The following is a 25,403-nucleotide window of genomic DNA, read 5'->3' on the forward strand; positions in this document are numbered from 1 at the left end:
TCGGCCCCCTTGAACTTTGCGACCTTTTGCCACATTTCAGGCTTCAAACATAAAGATATAAAACTGCATTTTTTTGTGAAGAATCAACAACAAGTGGGACACAATCATGAAGTGGAACGACATTTATTGGATATTTCAAACTTTTTTAACAAATCAAAAACTGAAAAATTGGGCGTGCAAAATTATTCAGCCCCTTTACTTTCAGTGCAGCAAACTCTCTCCAGAAGTTCAGTGAGGATCTCTGAATGATCCAATGTTGACCTAAATGACTAATGATGATAAATACAATCCACCTGTGTGTAATCAAGTCTCCGTATAAATGCACCTGCACTGTGAGTCTCACAGGTCCGTTAAGAGCGCAGAGAGCATCATGAAGAAGGGGGCCGAATACTTTCGCAAGGCACTGTGTGTGTGTGTGTGTGTGTGTGTGTGCGCGTGTGTATGTGTATGTATATATAGCTATGTGTATGTGTATGTATATATAGCTATGTGTATGTATGTATGTATATATAGCTATGTGTATGTATGTATGTATGTATGTATGTATATGTATGCTATGTATGTATGTATGTATGTATGTATATATGTATGTATGTATGTATGTATGTATGTATGTATATATAGCTATGTGTATGTATGTATGTATGTATGTATGTATGTATGTATATATATATATATATATATATATATATATACACACACATAAAATTATCAACAAAGCCTGGTTTACACACATTTTCTACTCTCCTCCGCTCCTGCAGGGAGAGGTGCGTTGCCAAGGCAACCGAAGACTTGTTTGCTACAACACCTTGCTAAAACAAGGAGCAACAAAGATTTATCACGTTCAATAATCGTCGGTTACACGATTAAAGAATTACCGTGCCAGCCCTACTGGTAGCACAGTCAGACTGAATTCTAAAGGAATTTACAGTACATTTACATGCAGTAATATGTAGTTGGAATATATAATTCTGAATACTGAGTGCCTTCTAAGCCCATATCGGCTATATTGTCTATATTGTCATTGCGGGGCGCAATGGAAAACAGCATTTCTTATTAGACAAGTGCAAGCAGTTCCTCCCAGTTACAGTCTATTTTCTTCTGGTTGGTGCCTAATGAACACAACCCAGTTCTTACCTTCAACATGAGGGAGTCGGGAGCCTCTAGTGGGGAGCAAGCATCCTGAGATCCCACCAACTCGGCCCCGTGGACCAGCACCTTTCCCCCAATTGCCAGGCGGCCCCGGTGGAGCATGGCGGTCAGTGGGACGTCCAGCTGGGCCTTGATGGCGTACCAGCCATCCGTCAGCCAGATCAAGCCTACAGGGGACGACTTCGCTTTAGACCCTGCGGCGCTCCCGGGTGGGGTTTTGGTCTTGGTCTCACTCCAGCTCTGCCTATGTAATGCACATAGGGTTCTCTTTCAGTCGGCTTACTAAATGCAACACACTCATAGGGAAGCAAGCTCCATACCGGTTTGTTGCATTTCCTTCTCGACCTTCATAGAACCGAGGTTATAAACAATAATAACATAACAATTTCTACAGAACTATATGACATGAAGTCAATTTTGAAGTCAAAGACTTATTTTGGCAAACTGCACATTGAACAAAGTCATTTATTTTTCTACTCCGTTTCACCTTGTTGGGTTATGGCCTTTGGTGACAACACCACATACACAAAGCACCAGGGTCTTGACTGCCGTGTCGTCTCTCTCCATGATCTTCCGTAGAGCTGACCTCTTGCTGTTGTCCACCTCCAAGTCGTACCTGACATACACACACACAATAGCCTTGCTACTTGCTGCTGTGGTTCACAGCACAAAACACAGCACACTTATTTGTGTGTGGCACAGACAAATAAGTGTTACATTTAGTTCGCACAATAATTTGTTTTGTCTGCAGTTTATGTATGCAAGTTTCTCTTCAACCTCACTGCACTATACACATTGTTATGGGTTCAACATATAAAAACAGAAATTGAAATATCCTGGTCACATAAAAGGCTGAATAGGCATGTACATTACACAAAACACATACACTCTTTATCCAAAATCATTTAATGTTCTTACGCAGTAGGAGGTTACTTGCTAGTAGCTCTGGTCCAGGGCGTGAGTGCGCATTCCCCTATCGTCCTGTACCGATGTGCGCACATTGATACAGGTCGTTAGTGAAGGAAAGTGCACCAACGACCTGCACCAGAGCTAACTTTTTGATTGCTGCCGTACCTGTATTTCAGTTGTAGGAGCACCTGTTCTGGTGTGAGACAGAGGCTGCCCATCACCTCTGGGAATGCCCTCTCCATGCAGGCCCGTTTCCACACCACCCAGCGGTAGTGGTTGAACACCCAGTCCTCACTGATCAGCTTGGGGTCCACGCCAGGGCTGTCACACAACGCTCTGAAGTAGAGGGGGAGCTTATGTTCAGTTTAATTCATTATTTAAAAATGTATACATTTTTATCAAGTTCACCATCAAAGTATTGTGATGTAGTGTTAACTGCAGCATCAGTGATGTAACCTATAAACCAAATATTTATTCAAGTTGATTAACTAGTTATTTAAGTACAAATTTATTTAAATTTGTTTCTAAAAACTATTCCGATATAGCGGTAGATGGAGTATCAGTATACCTGTTATATACATACATTAATCCAAATTAATAATAAATATGTTCAAGGGAATACATAGCAAAGTTGAAAATTAACAACTTCATCAGTTGGAACGAATTCTACCTGTCCCAAACAATCAATAAAACCGTACCTGTGGAACTCATGTTTCCCTGCAGTTCCATCGTTGCGAGGAATGAGCCAACCCCCGTCGGCCAGCTGAATGCACCCCTCTACAAACGCCTCGCGTCTGAAGAAGTGTCGGCAAACAAAGCGGAACGCCTCAGCACTCTCACTGCTGATATCCCAAACATGCCGGTGCACTCCATAGCCATACAGCTGAGTAATATCCACAATGAGGATTAGACATCAGTCATTACCCCCCCCCCCCCCCAAGCCCCCAGCCCCTCACCATTGTTCATATTCTAAATCAGACTTCAAAAGCTCTGTTCCACCTCTACCAATCCAGTGTGTTTATCAGTCTGTTTTTACAGTATCAGTCTGTGTGTGTGTCTTCCACTACCTTTTTGTGTGTTTCAGTATGTTTGTATGTGTAGGTTACAATATCTGTTTGTGTGTGTTACAGTGGCAAGAAAAAGTATGTGAACCCTTATGAATTACCTGGACTTCTGCATCAATTGGTTATAAAATTTAATCTGATCTTCATCACAACAATAGACAAACAGTCTGCTTAAACTAATAACACAAACAATTATATGTGTTTATGTCTTTATTGAACACAATGTGTAAACATTCACAGTGCTGGGTGGAAAAAGTATGTGAACCCTTGGATTTTATAACTGGTTGACCCTCCTTTGGCAGCAATAACCTCAACCAAATGTTTTCTGTAATTGCGGATCAGACCTACACAACGGTCAGGAGGAATTTTGGACCATTCATCTTTACAAAACTGTTTCAGTTCAGCAACATTCTTCTGATGTCTGGTGTGAACTGCTCTCGAGGTCATGCCCCAGCATCTCAATCGGGTTGAGGTCAGGACTCAGACTGGGCCACTCCAAAAGGCATATTTTCTTCTGTTGAAGCCATTCTGTTGTTGATTTACTTCTGTGTTTTGGGTCGTTGTCCTGTTGAGTCACCCAACATCTGTTGAGCTTCAACTGGAGGACAGATAGCCCAACATTCTCCTGCAAAATGTCTTGGTCAACAGAAAAATGAATTCCCAAGTTTATGATAGCAAGCTGTCCAGGCTCTGAGGCAGCAAAGCAGCTCCAAACCATGTTGCTCACTTCACTATACTTACAGTTGGGATGAGATTTTGATGTTGGTGTGCTGTACCTTTTATTCTCCAGTGTTGTGTGTTCCTTCCAAACAAACTCAAATGTAGTTTCATCTGTTCACAGAATATTTTGCCAGTAGCGCTGTGGAACATAAAGATGATCTTTTGCGAACTTCAGACATGTAGCAATGGTTTTTTTTGGACAGCAGTGGCTTCTTACGTGGTGTCCTCCCATGAACACCATTCTTGTTTCGTGTTTTTTACGTATCGTAGACTCGTCAAAAGAGATGTTAGCATGTTCCAGAGATTTCTGTAAGTCTTTAAGCTGACACTTCTTAATCTCATTTAGCATTCTGCGCAGTGCTCTTGCAGTCATCTTTGCAGGACGGCCACTCCTATGGAGAGTAGCAAGAGTGCTAGACAATTCGTCTTACCATGGACTGATGAACATCAAGGCTTTTAGAGATACTTTTGTAACCCTTTCCAGCTTTATGCAAGTCCAAAATTCTTAATCTTGGGTCTTCTGATATCGGTTTTGTCGAGGCATGTTTCACATCAGGTAATGCTTTCTGTGAATAGCAAACTAAAATGTTTTTTTTTTTTTTTTTTAAATAGGGCAGGGCAGCTCTAACCAACATCTCCAATCTCGTCTCAATGATTGGACTCCAGGTTAGCGGACTCCTGACTCCAATTAGCTTTTGGAGAAGTCATTAGCCTGAGGGTTCACATACTTTCCCCAACCTCCACTGTGAATGTTTAAATTATGTATTCAATAAAGACAAGAAACAAATACAATAATTTGTGTGTTATTAGTTTAAGAAGACTGTTTGTCTGTTGTGACTTAGATGAAGATCAGACCAAAATGTTATGACCAATTTAAGCAAAAATCCAGATCATTCTAAAGGGTACACATACAGTGGCAAAAGAAAGTATGTTTGTGTGTGTTCGTTACAGTACCTGTTTGTGTGTGTGTTGTACAGGGTGCCAACCTCCAACAGCCTCCCTGAGGGTCAGCCTGGCCACCCCAGATGTCTTGGCCAGGTACAGGCTGCCAGGGAGAGGTCTAATGGTCTGCCGCTTCTTCTTCCTGATCCTCATGTCCTGCATGTCTCGGGCAAGCTGCAAGCACTCTGCATCTGCACACACACACACACACATATTATTTTTTCACATTAAGTCGACTCCTGATAAGTGCACATCGGTTACAATTTATCAGTCCCGATTCAAATGCCTTCTTGTTAATTACTTTCGGATAAATACATGTTCTGATTCCGTACACACATTTAGTCCCAAGCCAGTGAATTGATCAGCATAATTTCTTTCACGTGTTGTCACACCATGTTGAAACTAATAATATTGTTTACAATATCCCAAAGATGATAAAAAGGAAAGACAAATTATTATATTTGTACCATAAACAACATCTAGAAGGGTACCGGTGGCATCAGGGGCTAGCTGACCTGCAATAGACTCCTCTGCAGTGGCATCCTCTCCTCCTAGGGTGACAGGAAGGCAATGGCCACAATCATCACCTCGGTCCGTTTTGTCAATATTTTGTGGGTCCTGTTCCTTAATGGAGTCCTTTGCGTTATCACTACCAGTGTCAGTGATGGAGTTGTACTCAGGAAGTGGAACAGATGTGGTCTTGGTAGGCATTTCAGAGTTGAAGGGGGAATGATTATCTTCTAAAGGCTTAAAGGAACCCTCCCTGGTTAAGCGGTTGTTTTTTCGAAACGGGGAAACAAACACACCAGGCGCTCTAGTCTTGTCCTGAAGACCACTGCTCCCCTGTGGCTCAAGCTTGACATTCTTCCGGAATGGGGGGACAAATACAGCGGTCTTGGAGCTAACTGGTTTACGGTCTTCGGCAGTTGGATCTGACGTCGTCTTCTGTGGCTCGGGCTTATTCAGCCTTGTGTCTACACATCTCTGATTAGCTCTGGAAAGACAAACATAGGTGATGAGAATATGACACAGATTTCATGCTAGGTGAATGAATGAATGCATTTTATTTGATAAATAATTTCAAAATACATATTGTTTGAACTACGTGAAAAAAACACACACACACACACACACACACAGGTACTGTACTCTAGTTCAGAAATACCTTTGTTTTAAATTGATTACCTACCGATATGGCCTCGTGACATTAGGTTGAAGAGGCACATTATATTTGAAGACTCTCCTGTCTTTAAATATACCTGAAACATTCAAATATGCATTGATGAACCATCTTGTCAATGTTCATTTTCATTGTACAGGGAATTGTGTTACTTGATAATTCGTTACTTAGAAAAGGTCAACTGTCTTACCATCTGAACTGCTTTTAGCTGGAGTGAGTTTTGACTGTCGAATACAATCCACAGTTCTGTCGAATTTGGTCAAGAGTTTTCTTTTCAGAGGAGGCTGGTCTATTGAATATAATAACACATAAAGGACAATGCTGTAAATAATTTTCTTCAAAACAATATTAGATTGGTAAACACACAACCCTGTATATATATGCAAGTAAAAAGTTGTCTAACAATACTCCTCTAGGCTCCTCCCAATTACAATATCTGATCACATTTTTGTTATTTTAGATCTGATAGATAGTGTACACACACACACACAGTCCCAGTTAAAAGTTGACACACCTACGCATGCAAGGGTTTTTAGTTTATTTTTACTATTTTCTACATTGTAGAATAATAGATGACATCAAAACTATGAAATAACAAATATGGAATCATATGGTAAACAAACAAAAAAAGTGTTAAACAAATCCAAATATTTTAGATTATTCAAAATAGCCACCCTTTGCCTTGATAGCATTGCACTCTTGGCATTCTCTCAAACAGCTTCACGAGGTAGTCACATGGAATGCATTTCAATTAACAGGCGTGCCTTGATAAAAGTACATTTGTGGAATTTGTTTTCTTAATGCGTTTGAGCCAATCAGTTGGGTTGTGACAAGCTAGAGGTGGTATACAGAAAATAGCCCTACTTGGTAAAAGACCAAGTCCATAATATGGCAAGAACAGCTCAAATAAGCAAACAGAAACGACAGTCCATCATTACTTTAAGACATGAAGGTCAGTCTATACGGAAAATGTCAAGAACTTTGAAAGTGCAGTCGCAAACACCCATCAACCACTATGATGAAACTGGCTCTCATGAGGACCGCCACAGGAATGGAAGACCCAAACTCTGCTGCACAGGATAAGTTCAATAGAGTTACCAGCCTCAGAAATTGCAGCCCAAATAAATGCTTCACAGAGTTTAAGTAACAGAGACAACATCAACTGTTCAGAGGAGACTGCGTGGATCAGGCCTTCATGGTCGAATCGCTGCAAAGAAACCACTACTAAAGGACACCAATAATAAGGAGAGACTTGCTTGGGCCAAGAAACACGAGCAATAGACAGACCATTGGAAATCTGTCCTTTGGTCAGAGGAGTCCAAATTTGAGTTGTTTGGTTCCAATCACCGTGTCTTTGTGAGACGCAGAGTAGGTGAACCGATGATCTCCGCACGTGTGGTTCCCACCGTGAAGCATGGAGGTGGTGGTGTGATGGTGTTTTGCTGGTGACACGGGCAGTGATTTATTTAGAATTCAAGGAACACTTAATAAGCATGGCTACCACAGCATTCTGCAGTGATACACCATCCCATCTGGTTTGCGCTTAGTGGGACTATCATTTGTTTTTCAACAGGACAAGGACCCAACACACCTCCAGGCTGTGTAAGGGCTATTTGACCAAGAAGGAGAGTGAAGAAATGCTGCATCAGATGACCTGATCTCCACAATCACCCAATTTCAACCCAATTTAGATGGTTTGGGATGAGTTGGACTGCAGAGTGAAGGACAAGCAGCTAACAAGAGCTCAGCACGTGGGAACTCTTTCAAGATTGTTGGAAAAGCATTCCAGGTGAAGCTGGTTGTGAGAATGCCAAGAGTGTGCAAAGCTGTCATCAAGGCAAGGGGTGGCTACTGGGGTTCACAAGGGGTTCACCTTGGGAACATGATAGGTGCTGTACCAAATGTTTGATCTATTATAATAATTGATTATGCTTATGTTGTATTAATAGAAGGGGAGGGGTTATAAGACCCCTCCCTCCTTACATTTATAGGATCCTAGACGACAGTCCACAATCACTCCACAATCTTTTCTAATCTCTGCCACGTATTAACCTGTTGATGCTCTGGGGGCGCTATTTCATTTTTGGATGAAAAACGTTCCCGTTTTAAACAAGATATTTTGTCACAAAAAGATGCTCGACTATGCATATAATTGATAGCTTTCGAAAGAAAACACTCTGACGTGTCCAGAACTACCAAGATATTTTCTGTGCGTGCCCTAGAACGTGAGCTTCAGGCAAAACCAAGATGAGACGGCATCCAGGAAATGAGCAGGATTTTTGAGGCTCTGTTTTCCATTGTCTCCTTATATGGCTGTGAATGCGAGAGGAATGAGCCTGCCCTTTCTGTCGTTTCCCCAAGGTGTCTGCAGCATTGTGACGTATTTGTAGGCAGATCATTGGAAGATTGACCATAAGAGACCACATTTACCAGGTGTCCGCCCGGTGTCCTGCGCCGAAATTGGTGCGCAAAAGACAGCTGCCAGTATTTTTCCATGGGATACAGAGAAGAAAGCAAGCTTCCACGAACTGCATATCAATGAAGAGATATGTGAAAAAACACCTTGAGGATTGATTCCAAACAACGTTTGCCATGTTTCGGTCGATATTATGGAGTTAATCCGGAAAAGGTTTTACGTTGTAGGTGACTGAATTTTCGGTTCGTTTCGGTAGCCAGACGCAATGTAGAAAACGGAACGATTTCTCCTACACACAGACGCTTTCAGGAAAAACTGCGCATTTGGTATGTAACTGAGAGTCTCCTCATTGAAAACATCAGAATCTCTTCAAAGGTAAATGATTTTATTTATTTGGTTATCTGGTTTTTGTGAAAATGTTGCGTGCTAAATGCTACTCAAAATGCTATGCTAGCTTTGCATACTCTTACACAAATTAGTCAATTTCTATGGTTCAAAAGCATATTTTGAAAATCTGAGATGACAGTGTTGTTAAGAAAAGGCTAAGCTTGAGAGCAGACACATTATTTTCATTTTATTTGCGATTTTCAGAAATCGTTAACGTTGCGTTATGCTAATGAGCCTGAGGCTTTAGTCACGATCCCGGATCCGGGATGGGGAGTTCCAAGAGGTTTTAAGAAACTGTCTCAGAAATGTGTGACTGAGACAGAACGCTGCAGGGGAGTTGTTAAGGTATAGGGGGCAGCATTTTCACTTTTGGATAAATAGTGTGCCCAATTTCAATTTCCTGCTACTCATGCCAGGAATATAAGATATGCATATTATTAGTAGACACTCTGAAGTTTCTAAACCTGTTTGAATCATGTCTGTGAGTATAACAGAACTTATGTAGCAGGCAAAATCCCGAGGACTAACTGTTCAGATTTTTTTTTTGCTGCCTCTGACTGTTCCCTGAGTTGTCATTTCAGTTCTACCGCTTCCACTGGATTTCACCAGTCTTTGGAATTTGGTTGAGGTTATTCATTTGTGCAATGAAGAAGAAGCACATCCAGGAACAACGTTACACTATCGAGAGTTGCGTGAGACGTAAAAAGGAGCATGGTTTGTTTACTTCCTGTATTGAAAACAGATTGCGCAGTCTACAATTTGATCGATTATTAACGTTTAAAAATACCTAAAGTTCTATTACAAAAGTAGTTTGAAATATTTTGACAAAGTTTCTAGGCAACTTTTGAAATATTTTGTAGTGACGTTGGGTTTTTTGGAAGCGTTTTTTTTTCCTGGATCAAATGCGTCAAATAAATGGACATTTGGATATATATGGACGGAGTTAATTGAACAAAAGGTCCAATTGTGATGTTTATGGGACATAGTGGAGTGCCAACAAAAGAAGCTTGTCAAAGGTAATGCATGTTTTGTATTTTATTTCAGCGTTTTGTGTAGCGCCTGCAGGGTTGAAATATGCTACTCTCTTGGTTGACATTGTGCTGTCATCAGAAAATAGCTTCTTATGCTTTCGCCGAAAAGCCTTTTTAGAATCTGACATGTTGGCTGGATTCACAACGAGTGTAGCTTTAATTGAGTAGGTTACATGTGATTTTTATATCATTTTTTGAATTTGCCGAGCTGCATTTTCCCAGTTTTTTTTTTTTAAGTGGGACGCAACCATCCCCTATACCATAAGAAGTTAAGAGATAAGAGACTAGTCAGACATTCCACTATAAATCAACTTGGGGAGTGGACATTTACTGCGGAGCTTTTAGATAACACTAAAACTTGTTTATATAGCTGTGCAGGCATGGTTTTGGTCTCATGAGTAGAAGGTAATGACGTAGGCAGTGACATCACTAGGATATATGACTGTAGGAATAATAAAACAACAACTCGGACCCCTTTCTATTTTGCAGAACTTACTCGGAAACATGCATGCTATGTTCCTGTTGTCAACTTCTGTCTGCAATTGCATTAAAGGTTTTAGAATGATTTAATTACAGATAGTCTGAATGCTAATTTCACAAATGAGCCAATGATTGACAAGGAACAAGGAACAAACCCTACTTTTAAGTATCTAAAATATATTTTGATTTAATTAACACTTTCTTTGGTTACTACATGATTCCATGTGGTATTTCATAGTTTTGATGTAGTCACTATTATTCTACAATGTATTTTCAAACTTTTGACTGGTACTGTATATCTTACCTGTCATCCCTAAATCCTCTGCCGACCTTTTCCCAATTCCACTTCTCATCTCAAAACCCCCCTTGCAGGACATGGGGTTAGCTTGGATTGGTGTTCCAGGACAATGATCGGTCAAGTCTTCGTCCTCTAAAAGAGCCTTGGTACAATCCATGGCCTCCTGGGCAAAGTACCTCCTCTGGGTCACAGAGCAGCCACTGAATCCAAGCGATTCAAAATTTAACAAGGAAGACTCCTCTTGACATTCTACAGATGAAGACTTACATTCCATTCCAACAATGGTCTGGATCACTTCGCGGTCCTCCAGTCGAACTGCTTTGACCGGCACACGCTGAACATTAATATGGGGAGAAGGGACATTCAGTGGCCTATTTTCTTCAGCCCTTTTGTGAGGGTCAGTATCCCTGGCAAGGGTATCATCACACGCTTCTTGAAGTGCCTTCTCTGAAACAGACAGTCCTTTACCACTGGCTGTGCTAAAACCAAAATGGCTTCCGACTGGATTACTGCCAACTGAATGTTTTACATTACCAGTCTCACCCAGAACGTACACAGACTTCACATGCTGAAGAGCCTTTTCTGAAATAAACACCCCTTTCCCACTGACTGCACTAACATGAGAGATTTCATGCGTTTCCTTTGTTGGAATCTTTTCCAGATGCACGTTGTGGCCATTCTCAGGTTGTGGATTTCCAATTACATCACATTCGTTCAGAATAGACTTTGCTTTCTGGAGTGCTCCATCGGACATATGCACAGTCTTCCCACCGGCAGTGCTGAAATCACAGCACTTTTCATCTCCGTTGAGGTCAGAATAATTTGATTTGTTCCTTGCTCCTTTGACACCTGTACCATCTTCAGTGAGTAACAAAAATCTACCATCTGAAAACCAAGCCTCCTCAATGGCATTTGAGTCTGTGCAGTTATCAAGGTTTTCATTCAGAATGCTCTTTGCCTTCAAAATCCCTTTTTCAGATACATGCACATTCTCTCCACCAGCTGTCATGAAGGCACAATAGCTTTTCCCTGGATTGCTCATCAGACCATCAGCAGACTTTACATCTATATTCTCTTGCTTTGCTTCAGCACAAATTAAGCTGTCCATATTGAAATCACAGTTGTTGAAAAGAGCCTGTGCTTGCTTATGGGCCTTAGGTGATACGGTAACTTCTTTGACACCAGCCATCTTAAATCCACTGTGCTTCTGTGTTGGGTTATGAAGATCTACTCTGATCTTTTTCTTTGATTTAGAAAGTTCCTCTCCATCGACATTACATTCACTCAAAAGAGCCTGTGCTTTCAATAGCGCCCCTTCTGACACAGACACTCTTTTACCACTGGCAGTGCTGAACCCACATCCATTTTTCAAAGGATCTTTAGCATGGGTTTGAGAATTTTCTGGTTCAAGCATTTTGCTCTTTGCCCCTAGAACATCATGTGACATGCCACTATCAAATGGAGTTTTTGCTGTAAAAGGGATCCTTGCTGATATGGAGGCTGCTTTAATACTGGGTTTCTTAAAATCACAGTCACTTTTCTGCTGAATATTCTGACTTGGTATCCTTGCATTCAAGCTGGGGATTTTCCCTGGCTTAGAATTCTCCAATTCATCACAGTCATTCAGGAGAGTCAGTAGAGATTTAGCAGAAACATCAAGTCTCTTCCCTCGAGCAGTGCTGAAGCCACAATTGTTTCTCTCAAAATTATTACTGCCAGTCTCTGATACAACACTTGTTTTGCTCAGCTTTTCTGATGCACAACCTGAACTTTCCATAGCGTCACAGTCTTTGAAGACTGCATTGGGTTTTTGAAGGGCCTTTGCCGAGATGGTCACTCCTTTACCACTGGCTGTCTGGAAACCACAATCTACATGTGTGTGAGAATGTGTAAAGTCCACTTTCATCTTGTCAATGTATTCATCATGTGGTTCCTTCAGATCTACTTTCTTTTCAGGGCCATGAAAATGTGTCACATTTGAATCAACATTTGTGTCAACTTCGCCTCTATATTGAACAGGTGAAATTTCAACTTCTTCCGTATTTTTTACTGCACACTTGGGTGCACAGTTTTTTCCCTCAAAATCTGCAAACAAGGCCCTTGCTTTGCTCAGACACTTCTCTGAAACTATCATAGCATTTCCGCCAGCAGTTTTAAAACCCACATCCAACTTGGGGAGATTTTTGCGTTCACACTCCATTCCACTGGTGTTCGTATCCATATCGAGTAGATGGTTCTTGTTTGTGGATTTTGTCAACAAACCAAAGGAACGCTCAGCTATGTTTTCAGAGCTATAACTGGGAATGTAAAGTACTCTTCTGTGGATAACATGTTCTTTGGATTTCTCTGTTGAATTGCTGGATGATGCCCCACTAGATTTAATTTTGGTGGTTGTTACTTGGCAAATTTCCTTGCAATGAGAAATAGTTGTCTTTTTGTCAGGGGTGACCATCTTCACAGATTGCTTCTCAACATCAGAGTTGAAACTGTCATCGAAATCTATGCCTGTGAGAAAGTCGGGATCCAATTCTTTCTCAGATTGACGAGGGGGGCTACCATCTGGAACATAGAAGTTCAGCTTTGCTGGTTTAAACTGTGTAAACTCAAATTGGCTGTCTGCAGCTTCTAAGAGACTGCACAATTCTGAAACATCAGCGCTCTGTGAGGCTGTCAATGGACCTTGGCTATTAACAGACCTCTGGTGTGTATAGAGTAGAGGTGGTAAATGAGATCCATCAACAAGCTCCAATCCACATGACATGTTACCGTCCTCAGGAAGGCTTATCTCAGGAATATTGACTGCAGGTATTTCATCCTCAATCTCCTTAAACAGATCTTCGTCTTTCTCCAGATTTGCTGAAAAAAAATGTATCTTCTTATTGGAGGCCATTTTGAAACCAGACCCAGGGTGTGAGGAAACCGAAACATTGATGCTCTGATGGGTCGGAACATGAACTTGACCATTCAATTTTACGCTAGTTTGCTTTGACCTTTTGGCAATGTTGAGTGGACTAATGAACTTCACTTCTGTGGACAGTCGGCTTCCTGTCACACATGACAACACAGGTTTCACTTCACTGGCAGCAGTAACAACAGTCATATTTTCCTCAATTAAGTCATCTAATGATGATTTTGCTTTCTTTATTGCTTCTGGAGGCAAAGAGATAATCCAGTTATTACCCGTTTTAAACCCTCTAGATGATTGATTTCCATAACTTTTTTCAGAGCTAGGGTGAACGTTGGATGATTCTGTTTGTGTGACATCCGAAAGGGTGGAGGGGGGGAAGCCGCTATCACACACTGTACTCTTCATTCTAGATGTGTTTGCAGAGTTGCTAAACTGAGAACCAGGAATATGCATTTCCTCGCTGATGCCAGAGTTAAGATGTTCAGGTTTCTGACCCCATTCTAGTCTATTCAACAGTTTTCTGTTCCTTAGTCTCATTGCTGAGAGACAAGCTGATGCAGAGAAGCCATTCTTAATAGCATCTGCTCTTTTGCTGCATGGTTGACTGTAGTCAATTATTTGGCTAAAATCTTGCGCAAATACCCTGCAAAGCTGTGACATATCAAGATCAGGGTCTTTGGTTGGTGCTTGTGAAACAATATTTTCTTCAGTTGCACTTTTCTGAACTAGCGGCTTTTTCCCATCCAAGGCAGTTTTGTTAAGATTATTAAACTCAGCTTCATCTGGTATGGTTTTACTTTGTTTCATGTTCTGATTTTCACCTAACATGATGGAAGAGAATAAAAGCATATGTATCACTATATATAAATATATATCAGTGAAATAATTTCATTGAATGAAAGAAATCAATACAATAAATGGAATGAGATTAAAAAACAGCATTACAATCTTACCTCTGGGAGCAGTTCCAGGTGATGCAGGTAACATCTGAGTAACATATTTCTCTTGCACTGACAGAAGTGGATTTTGGACACAGTAAACAAATGTTCTTGTTTTCCTGGGAAAGGTGTGTTCTAGAGAGCTTTCGACTACAGACTCTGTCAATTGATATCCCTCTGGCTGGCTGGTGCATGGTAATGTTCTTCTGGAAAGAGCAGACTCCACCTGGACAGTGTGCTTAGAGGAACCACGATCCGGCTGCTGGCTTCCAGTGAAGTCACGGAATGTTTCACTTTTGCCACCTTGTGGAATTATGTGTTTAGTAGAGGAAGACCCCTCATGGTGAAATGAATCCATATCATAGCCTGAAAAGTCAGGTACATTTATTGGAGTCCACTGAGAAGTCGCCAAATCCCCAGACTTCATGTCAGTCCTGGACTCAAGAGGCTCAGAGGTTTCCCTGGTGTGTTGGTATTCTCCTGCTCTCTCACTGGATACTTTGTCATGTTCCGTTGTAGAAGTAGGTCCGTGTTCCTTAGTTGCGCCACTTTGCTTCCTTTTGATTCTCTCGTTGGTCTTCACCCGTTGTAAAGCTAAACTTTTGTTGCTGAAGAATATGGAGAGGACATCCTCGGCTCCATCTAGGACACCGGCCATTGTGCTGCAGATTTCTCCGTCCTCAATAGCATCTGGTAAAGTCCGTTTCCAATGGCTGCCACTGTCACCAGGTAACGTGTCTTGAAAGCCAGGGGAGATGTCAATCACACCAGGCAAGTGGGAATCCAGTCCTGATGGTATATCAGAGAAATAATCAGAACTTGTATCTGTTACACAGTGTTATTGTGCAGAGTAACTTCTACAATATTTACTACTGTAGTTACCATTCAACAAATACTCACCATTGTGTTGACAGAGAGGTCTATCATTCTGTTCTGGTGACAGCATTGTGCTTCTAGACTCCTTGGCCGAAGGGAAAAGCTTTCGCACAAACTATATGAGGGCAGACAAATCCTTCTCTACAAGTCTGATACACAAATGCCTTGAGCATGGGTAGAGTATTCAAGTGTAATCAAGGGGATACCAATGTACTGGAGCAATATTGTACTATTTATCCAATTTAGTTTTTAAAATTAAAGCAATTCAATAGCATTAGACATCTTTAGACGAAGAAAAATCTGTTTATCCTTAACCTGCCATGAGTTTTTCTAGGATTGTATGGAATACTCACCATAACCTGCTCTTCGGTAGCAATTCTTACTGGGCACATAGGACTATGCTCCTCACTTTTAGCTGCAAGGGTGAGGACATGCCATTTTAGACAACCAATGTAAAACTCCCATTATAATAAAACCCCAAATTCATACAGTATCACACTTACTCAAAATTATGGTGGGTGACATGACAGGTGTATTGAGAGAACTGGTCCAGGACATATCAGGGTCTAACTGTGCACCAAGACTTTCAGATATACGTTTGGCAGAGTGTGCCTGCTGAAATAAAAAGACCTTAATAAAAAAAATGTCTATTGGAACTTTTAAAACACTAGTTTGGTTTTAAAAGATTTCCCCAAGAACAGCTGCACCTACCGTAGAGTGTTTTGGTGTGTCAAGCAGCCCTGTAAAAAGAAAGTTGTGCAATTTTTAAATCAAAACAATAAATACCAATATAATAAATATCAACATCGATCAACACTGAAAAGTCACCAGTCAGCTTACCAAAACTGTCTCCATGCAGCCTTGTTCTATAGGATTTACTGGGGGTCCCTCTGAAAATAGAACCATTGATGTCAAACATCACAAGAGCAGGTGTTCTGAAATCACATTCTGAGCAGGTGGTCAGAATATCAGGATCCAGGCATTAGCAAAGCAAGGTATACTTTTAGATGAGCACATTTGTGAAAAGCCAACGTATCAGCACAAAAGAGACAGACATTCTCACCTGTCTATTGATTTTCCAAATAAGCATGGGCTTGTGTCCATTTTTTCAGTTGCAGAGGTTCCTGAGTAGCAAAATACCAGTGCACACATTCCGCAGCCACGTAATCAGGGATAACATAGAAAAATCAGGAAAAAGGAGATAGGCCAACTGGTTAGAGGTAGGTCTAGCACTCGTTCACCAAAGAAGGGTTCTCAGTTAAAGAACTTATGACGGAGCAGGAATTTGTACAACTGTTCTGACGCTCTGTCCACACGTTAAAGATCCTCACTTGCGATACGGTTTTGGAAACTTTTGGAACTTCACTTTCATTTATTTTCATGAAAGAAATTGTAAAATTACGACACCTTTTTAACAAGATTCCCACAAAGGAATATTTCCATGTTAAAGCTTTACGGAAGAGAGGCGCCCATCAGTTCCAATTAGCAGTTGAAGTCAGAAGTTTACATACACTTAGGTTGGAGTCAATAAAACTCATCTTTCAACAACTCCACAAATTTCTTGTTAACAAACTAGTTTTGGCAACTCGGTTAGGACATCTACTTTGTGCATGACAAGTCATTTTTCCAACAATTGTTTGGACAGATTATTTTACTGTATCACAATTACAGTGGGTCAGACGTTTACATATATTAAGTTGACTGTGCCTTTAAACAGCTTGGAAAATTCCAGAAAATGTCATGGCTTTAGAAGCCTTTGATTTGAGTCAATTGGAAGTATACCTGTGTCTGTATTTCAAGGCCAACTTTCAAACTCAGTGTCTCTTTGCGACATCATGGAATATTCCAAAAATAAAATCAGCCAAGACCTCAGGTGAAAACATTTTTTGTAGACCTCCACAAGTCTGGCTCATCCTTGGTACCTTCAGGCGTTTGGAAATTGCTCCCACGTTCATCTGTACAAACAATAGTACGCATGTATAAACAACATGGGACCACGCAGCCATCATACTGCTCAGGAAGGAGACATGTTCTGTCTCCTAGAGATAAACGTACTTGGTGCAAAAAGTGCAAATCAATCCCAGAACAACAGCAAAGAACCTGGTGAAGATGCTGGAGGAAACAGGTACAAAAGTATCTATATCCACAGTCAAACGAGTCCTATATCGACATAACCTGAAAGGCTGCTCAGCAAGGAAGAAGCTACTGCTCCAAAACCACCATAAAAAAGCCAGACTACGGTTTGCAACTGCACATGGGGACAAAGATCGTACTTTTTGGAGAAATGTCCTCTGGTCTGATGAAACAAAAATAGAACTGTTTGGCCATAATGACCATCGTTATGTTTGGAGGAAAAAGGGGGAGGCTTGCAAGCCGAAGAACACCATCCCAACGGTGAAGCACGGGGGTGGCAGCATCATGTTGTGGGGGTGCTTGGCTGCAGGAGGGACTGGTGCACTTCACAAAATAGATGGCATCATGAGGCAGGAAATTATGTGGATATATTGACGTAACATCTCAAGACATCAGTCAGGAAGTTAAAGCTTGGTCGCAAATGGGTCTTCCAAATGGACAATGACCCCAAGAATATACTTCCAACGTTGTGGCATAATGGCTTAAGGACAACAAAGTCAAGGTATTGGAGTTGCCATCACAAAGCTCTGACCTCAATCCTATAGAAAATTTGTGGGCAGAACTGAAAAAGCGTGTGTGAGCAAGGAGGCCTACAAACCTGACTCAGTTACACCAGCTGTCAGGAGGAATGGGCCAAAATTCACCAACATATTGTGGGAAGCTTGTGGAAGGCTACCCGAAACATTTGACCCAAGTTAAACAATTTAAAGGCAATGCTACCAAATACTAATTAAGTGTATGTAAACTTCAGACCCACTGGGAATGTGATGAAAGAAATAAAAGCTGAAATCATTCTCTGTACTATTATTCTGACATTTCACATTCTTAAAATAAAGTGGTGATCCTAACTGACCTAAAACAGGGAATTTTTACTCTGATTAAATGTCAGGAATTGTGAAAAACTGAGTTTAAATTTATTTGGCTAATGTGTATGTAAACTTCCGACTTCAACTATGTAAACTGAGATCATGTGACACTAAAATAAAGTCCACCTGTGTTATGTGACTTCTGGAGGTAATTGGTTGCACCAGATCATATTTAGGGGCTTCATAGTAAAAGGGTGATTACATATGCATGCGTCACTTTTCCATTTTTTAAATAAGTCATTTTCATTTCACTTCACCAATGTTTTCTGTGTGACCAACATCAAGATGTAAGTTGCATCTCAATAGTTTTATTGCTTCTTTATATCAGGACAACAGTTTTCAGCTGTGCTAACAATTGCAAAAGGGTTCTCTCATGATCAATTAGCCGTTTAAAATGATCAACTTGGATTAGCTAACACAACGTGCCATTGGAAGTGAGTGATGGTTGCTGATAATGGGCCTCTGTACACCTATTTAGATATTTCAAAAAAAATAAAACATTTAAAAGGGTGTTTCTAGCTACAATAGTCATTTACAATTTTAACAATGTCTACACTGTATTTATGATCAATATGATGTTATTTTAAAATTGACAATTGTTATGCTTTTCTTTCAAATTAAAAAACAAGGACATTTCTAAGTGATCGCAAACTTTTGAACAGTAGTGTAGGTCCTTGGATGTGAAAGGAGTAGGCTTGCCAACAATCCTTAACAGTACATTTTGGGCTAGGGTAAGTCAATGATGAAATTTAGAATAGTTTATTTTAACAGTGTAAACAAATATTTCTCTACCTTGATCAGGAAAAAACACTGCATCTTCTATCAATGTCTCAGGAGACTGTGGTCTTCTCTGCCTGAAAATCTTCGGGGTAGAGAACATATCACCATCAAGGGGACATTTCCCCAATGGTGTTTTGAAACTGCCATCTTGTCCACAAGATATTGCAGCACTGGGATTATCTTTCTCTGTATCACCCCAATCCCGACTGGAAGCTTTAGCAGTGATCTCTTCAAACCAGTTTGGGTTCAGAGGTCCCAACTCTTCATTGAGAGGATATGGAATAGAGAAGATCAGTATAAATTATATGACAATATCATTGCTAGCAGGTACATTAATATGATTATAATGAGAAAATTAGATGCAAAGTTAAAAACATGACTTGCTACCTTCCCATATTTGATCCTTGAAAGCATCAAACATGTTTCTCCTTATGTCCATGTCTTAGGTCATCTGTGGTATGCCTGAAACGAGTTGATTATTAAAGTATACTTAGCTAGATAAGCAAATAGCTAGTCTATATGCAGCATTCACGACTGGCAAACCTACAGTGCAGTCGCAAACTATTCAGACCCTTTGTTATTTTACAGCCTTATTCTAAACTTTAATCAATTAAAATGTTTCAGCAATCTAAACACCCTACCCCATAATGCCAAAGAGAAAGTTTAGACAAATATAAAATGGAGACCTTATTTACATACAGTACCAGTCAAAGGTTAACACACCTACTCATTCAAGGTATTTATTTTATTTAACATTTTCCACTTTGTAGAATAATAGTGAAAACATCAACTATTAACTAACATATGGAATCATGTAGTAACCAAAAGTGTTAAACACATCCAAATATATTTTATTTTTGAGATGCTTCAAAGTAGCCACCCTTTGCCTTGATGACAGACTTTGTTTCCGTCTTAATGCATTTGAACCAATCAGATGTGTTGTAACAAGGTAGAAGTGGAATACAGAAGATAGCCTTATTTGGTAAAAGACCAAGGCCATATTATGGCAAGAACAGCTCAAATAAGCAAAGAGAAATGACAGTATCATTACTTGAAGATATTAAGGTTAGTCAAGGCAGAACATTTCAAGAACTTTGAAAGTTTCTTCAAGTGCAGTCGCAAAAACCATCAAGCGCTATGATCAAACTGGCTCTCATGAAGACCGCCACTGGACAGGAAGACCCAGAGTTACCTCTGCTATAGAGGATACGTTCAATAGTTACCAGCCTCAGAAATTGCAGCCTAAATAAATGCTTCAGAGCTCAAGTAACAGACACATCTCAACATCAACTGTTCAGAGGAGACTGTGTGGAACAGGCCTTTGCGGTAGAATTGATTCAAATAAACCACTACTAAAGGACAGCAATAAGAGACTTGCTAGGGTCAAGAAACACAAGCAATTAACATTAGACTGGTGGAAATCTGTGCTTTGGTCTGTTGAGTCCAAATTTGAGATTTTTGGTCCCAACCGCCGTGCCTGTGACGCAGCGTAGGTGAACGGATGAGCTCCGCATGTGTGGTTCCCACTGCATGGAGGTGGTGGTGCTTTGCTGGTGACATTGTCAGTGATTTATTTTGAATTGAAGGGAAACTTAACCAGCATGGCTACCATAGCATTCTGCAGCAATATGTAATCCCGTCTGGTTTGCACTTAGCGGGACTATCATTTGACTCCAGGCTGTGTAAGGGCTACTTGACCAAGAAGGAGAGTGATGGAGTGCTGCATGAGATGACCTGTTCTCCACAATCACCCGACCTCAACCCAATTGAGATGGTTTGGGATGAGTTGGACCGCAGAGTTTAGGAAAAGCAGCCAACAGGTGCTCAGCATATGTGGAAACTCATTCAAGACAGTTGGAAAAGCATTCCAGGTGAAGCTGGTTGAGAGAATGTCAAGAGTGTGCAAAGCTGTCATCAAGGCAAAGGGTGGCTACTTTGAAGTATCTCAAATATAAAATATATTTTGATTTGTTTAACACTTTCTTGGTTACAACATGATTGCATATGTGTTTTGATTGGTACTGTAAGTATTCAGACCCTGAATACTGACCGCAGTATACCCTCAAAATTGACCGCAGTTGCATCTTGTTTCCATTGATCATCCTTGAGATGGTAAATTCAATTGATTGTACATGATTTGGAAGAGCACACACCTGTCTAGGTAAGGGCCAACAGTTGACAGTGTATTTCAGAGCAAAAACCAAGCCATGAGGTCGAAGGAATTGTCTATAGAGTTCTGAGACAGGATTGTGTCAAGGCACAGATCTGGGGAAGGGTATCAAAAAATGTCTGCAGCATTGAAGGTCCCCAAGAACACATTGACCTCCATCATTCTTAAAATGGAAGAAGTTTGTAACCACCAAGACTCTTCTCACAGCTGGCCGCCTGGCCAAACTGAGCAATCGGGGGAGAAAGGCCTTGGACAGAGAGGTGAAGTACAGAGGTCTTAATGAAAACCTGCTCCAGAGCGCTCAGGACCTCAGACTGGGGCAAAGGTTCATCTTCCAACAGGACAACGACCCTAAGCACACAGCCAAGACAATGCAGAAGTGGCTTCAGGACAAGTCTCAATGTCCTTGGGTGGCCCAGCCAGAGCCCAGACGTGAACCCGTTCTAACATCTCTGGAGAGACCTGAAAATAGCTGAGCAGCGACACTCCCCATCCAATCTGACAGAGGATATGCAGAGTGGAATGGTAGAAACTCCCAAAATTCTGGTGTGCCAAGGTTGTAGTGTCATACCCAAGAAGAATCAAGGCTGTAATCGCTGCCAGAAGGTGCTTCAACAAAGTACTGAGTAAAGCGTCTGAATACTTGTGTAGATGTGATCGGGGGGGGGGGGCAGACTATTTAATCAATTTTAGAATAAGGCTGTAATGTAAAATGTGGAATAAGTCAAGGGTTCTGAAAACTTTCTGAATACACTCTGTGGCAAGCCATCTGTTAGCTCAGACAGTTCTTATAGACGAGACGTGACATAGTAAATGTAAATCCGGGACACTTAAATTAGTTTGATATGTAACCATACCAAATGTAACATTAGACAAATGGTTACTGGGTGGTTGGTCGGGGTGGGTAGGTGGGCAAATAACAGTAACGTCTTGCAAGTTAGAATCTCACAGACAACTTTAGCATTTTATTAGCTACTTTTAAGATACTTTGCAACTACTTAGCATGTTAGCTAACCCTTATCTCTAGCTAACATCAGCTAACCATAGCCACCTAGCTAGAATTTGTGACATATGTTTTGCAAATGTACAACATATTGTTACAATTTGTTAATTTGACAATCTGTTGAAATCACACTAGATGTACTAGACTTTCAAATTCCATTGAGGGCATACTTATTTAACTGTACAGCCTTACCTATGGATTGTGGGTCAATGACATGGCTTATCAGTTTATTCAGTGACAACCAGAGAACATTAACGTTGTAGTTTTTATTGCGGGACTCTGAAACCACTGAATTGAGCCACATTTATTGTACCAGTCAACCTACTATGTGTATTGAACACTATTCCAGAGGAAAAACAATACAATGTGGATGTTTTGGAGTCTGATTACTCTGAGGGGGTAAGGCGGTACAGTGCAATATGAATGTCAATACTCTGACTGGGGAGGTAATCTCCCACAGTCAATGTCCTGCATTTTTTGTTGTATGTTTTACTTTTTATTTTATTTAACCTTTAATTTAATAAGAGCTATGATGCCAATATTTGCGTCAACTCTTCAGTTGTGTTCTGTGGGTGTCACCGAAGACTGATACCCCATTTCATTGCTCCACATTCCAACCTTGTTTAACATTGTTTTGTCTAAATTAGGCATGATTCCACCAATTGTAAACTTCTGCGTCACTTTCAAAAGGGGACTTATTTTGAAGGTGAAAAGCAAATTCTACTATTGTGGCTAACTTCACAACACAATAACCCGGTCTGGTCAAGCCTCACTAGCCAAATTCAGCTAGCTGGCTGTTTATAACGTTAGCTTTGGGCAACAAGGTTAAGTAGCTGGCTAGCTAGTTATTTTCATGAACTGAAGTTCGATTTTAATAGAACAACAAGTGACTACCTAGCTAACACTTACTCACATGGATTCCTAAATCATTACTAAGAAAATGTATAATGACTGCAGTTTCTACTGGTCATTGTTTTCAAGCTGGTTGCAAGCTAGGTATCAAGCTAAAGCTAGCTACCCCAGAAGTTGCTAATAACATCATTATCAAATATACTTGCAAACATTGATCATGTTCGTTTGATCCTTATTTTATTTAAAAATGCTCACACAGACGTTATCCCATTCGGTCGAACAAATAATTACTTATTACCAACACGGTATGGTAAACACATCGTTCGTGGATGGTGTACTTGTTTACAGGGGTATTTTTGTACAGCTTTGACAGTGGTGGCGCTTGGCCTGCACGTGCAAATTCAGTACACACAACCTTCTATAATGGAATTGTGTTATTTGACGTGTCAAATTAAAAGGTTATTTGACGAGTCAAATAGTGTTTTGACGTGAATATATTTTTTGACGTGTATAATTGTTTGACACGCAAATGCCCAAACGGCGTTCCATAGCCGGAAGCCATTCGTTAAATAAAATGTAATTTCAACTTACTCTGCCGATTGTCCGTAAGGTTGGTCCTTATGATGGGGGGAAATTAAGAAAAAGCATATAATAGAACATTAATTAAACTTTCCAAACATGGGTCAGTTGTAGACCCACTTCCTCTCCGCTTACCTCAGTCACTTCAAAATAATTACAACAATATAACGACACATTAACAAACATGTTTTATAACTAAACCAAGATAGACCACAGCCTGTCGTTTCCAATGGTAACAAATGAGTCCTTGTGGGCAGAACAATCAAGGAGGTGGGCATAGGCAAGCACGAACGGGCCAATAAGATCTCGCTAGTTTGGATTTTGATTGGATTTTATTGGCCCGTTCTAGCAGACATCTGCATATTTCCGTTAGGGAACAGCAAGTCTGTGAAATGCGCGTGTTCAATAGTTCAATTCGCCTTTGCACTCCTAAATAACGCATTTAAAATAAAATAAACTTTGGCATAAGCTAAAGTCTACAAAACTTCGTCAACTATGTTCATAACATATTCTAGTTTTGTGAACAGAAAACTATTGATATCAATGTTTAATCTATGACATTTGCAGAATGTAGGCCAAAATCCGTCTTCTCCCACTGCTGGCCGCTGGGCCTCCTTTCACTACCATATTTGGTGGAAACGCCAAGCGCATGCTACATATTTATACATCCAGTGAAATATCTGTCTCGTTGTTCTATCTGTGCCATTCACATGCATGCCAACCAGAACTAATGATGAGCTTTTGTACAATGTCCGAGGCGCAATCTAGCAAATGCCACCTCTTCCTTCCTAATCTGACCTTTGAATTTTGGTCCACCGACCTTTCTTGGAGGGCATATAAATGCCGGCCCTTGGGCTCAGAGTCCTGTCTCTCCTGCCACACATCTATCAAAAAGGCTCTTATCTTACATTTGGCCTCACCTCTAGTCAGAACATGCTGCTTCTTCTTCTTCAAGGTTTTATTAGCGGACTACATCCAGAAAGATGTATTGCCACCACCAACTGAGTGGGCTAAAAACTGAGATACAGTGGGGCAAAAAAGTATTTAGTCAGCCACCAATTGTGCAAGTTCTCCCACTTAAAAGATGAGAGAGACCTGTAATTTTCATCATAGGTACACTTCAACTGTGACAGACAAAATGAGAAGGAAAGAAAACAGAAAATCACATTGTAGGATTTTTTATGAATTTATTTGCAAATTATGGTGGAAAATAAGTATAGCTGGCTGACTAAATACTTTTTTGCCCCACTGTACTTGAATGAAAAAAATATAGTCAGAACATTTATTAAGACATGAAGGTTAGTCAATATGGAAAATTTCAAGAACATTGAAAGTTTCTTATAGTGCAGTTGCAAAAACCATGAAGCGCTGTGATGAAACTGGCTCTCATGAGGAAGACCCAGAGTAACCTCTGCTGCAGAGGATAAGTTCAGTAGAGTTAACTGCACCTCAGATTGGAGCCCAAATAAATGCTTCACAGAGTTCAAGAAACACACATCTCAACATACACTGTTCAGAGGACACTACGTGAATCAGGCCTTCATGGTCGAATTGCTCCATTAAAACCACTACTAAAGGACGGACACCAATAATAAGAAGAGACTCGCTTGGGCCAAGAAACACGAGCAATGGACCTTAGACTGGTGGAAATCTGTACTTTGGTCTCATGAGTCCAAATTTGATATTTTTGCCCTTCAATGTGTGTGTGTAAAGAATCCA

General features: G+C 40.6%; 1 protein-coding gene across 8 annotated transcripts in view; it reads right to left on the reverse strand.

Annotated features, from left to right (window-relative positions):
* brca2 (BRCA2 DNA repair associated) overlaps positions 1–23,914 on the reverse strand; it is a 33,393-nt gene extending 9,479 nt beyond the window's left edge. For 4 of the 8 annotated variants that reach the window (XM_064938142.1, XM_064938141.1, XM_064938136.1 and 1 more), the window contains exons 1-19: positions 23,697–23,914; positions 19,468–19,542; positions 19,093–19,341; positions 16,365–16,425; positions 16,142–16,191; positions 16,013–16,041; positions 15,805–15,931; positions 15,655–15,716; positions 15,326–15,416; positions 14,441–15,214; positions 10,586–14,308; positions 6,158–6,256; positions 5,977–6,046; positions 5,255–5,781; positions 4,800–4,978; positions 2,760–2,944; positions 2,227–2,397; positions 1,640–1,768; positions 1,138–1,396 (exon numbers count right to left, since the gene is read on the reverse strand). In XM_064938142.1, the coding sequence (XP_064794214.1) occupies positions 1,138–1,396; positions 1,640–1,768; positions 2,227–2,397; positions 2,760–2,944; positions 4,800–4,978; positions 5,255–5,781; positions 5,977–6,046; positions 6,158–6,256; positions 10,586–14,308; positions 14,441–15,214; positions 15,326–15,416; positions 15,655–15,716; positions 15,805–15,931; positions 16,013–16,041; positions 16,142–16,191; positions 16,365–16,425; positions 19,093–19,341; positions 19,468–19,519 (6,837 nt within the window). In that variant the 5' untranslated portion in view covers positions 19,520–19,542; positions 23,697–23,914. The remainder of the gene's footprint in view (positions 1–1,137; positions 1,397–1,639; positions 1,769–2,226; positions 2,398–2,759; positions 2,945–4,799; positions 4,979–5,254; positions 5,782–5,976; positions 6,047–6,157; positions 6,257–10,585; positions 14,309–14,440; positions 15,215–15,325; positions 15,417–15,654; positions 15,717–15,804; positions 15,932–16,012; positions 16,042–16,141; positions 16,192–16,364; positions 16,426–19,092; positions 19,342–19,467; positions 19,543–23,696) is intronic. The other 4 variants (XM_064938135.1, XM_064938138.1, XM_064938137.1 and 1 more) reach the window with 4 other exon arrangements.
* Between the last annotated feature and the right edge of the window lie 1,489 nt (positions 23,915–25,403).

The sequence above is a fragment of the Oncorhynchus masou genome, chromosome 26, assembly GCF_036934945.1.
Source record: "Oncorhynchus masou masou isolate Uvic2021 chromosome 26, UVic_Omas_1.1, whole genome shotgun sequence".
Taxonomy (NCBI): domain Eukaryota; kingdom Metazoa; phylum Chordata; class Actinopteri; order Salmoniformes; family Salmonidae; genus Oncorhynchus; species Oncorhynchus masou.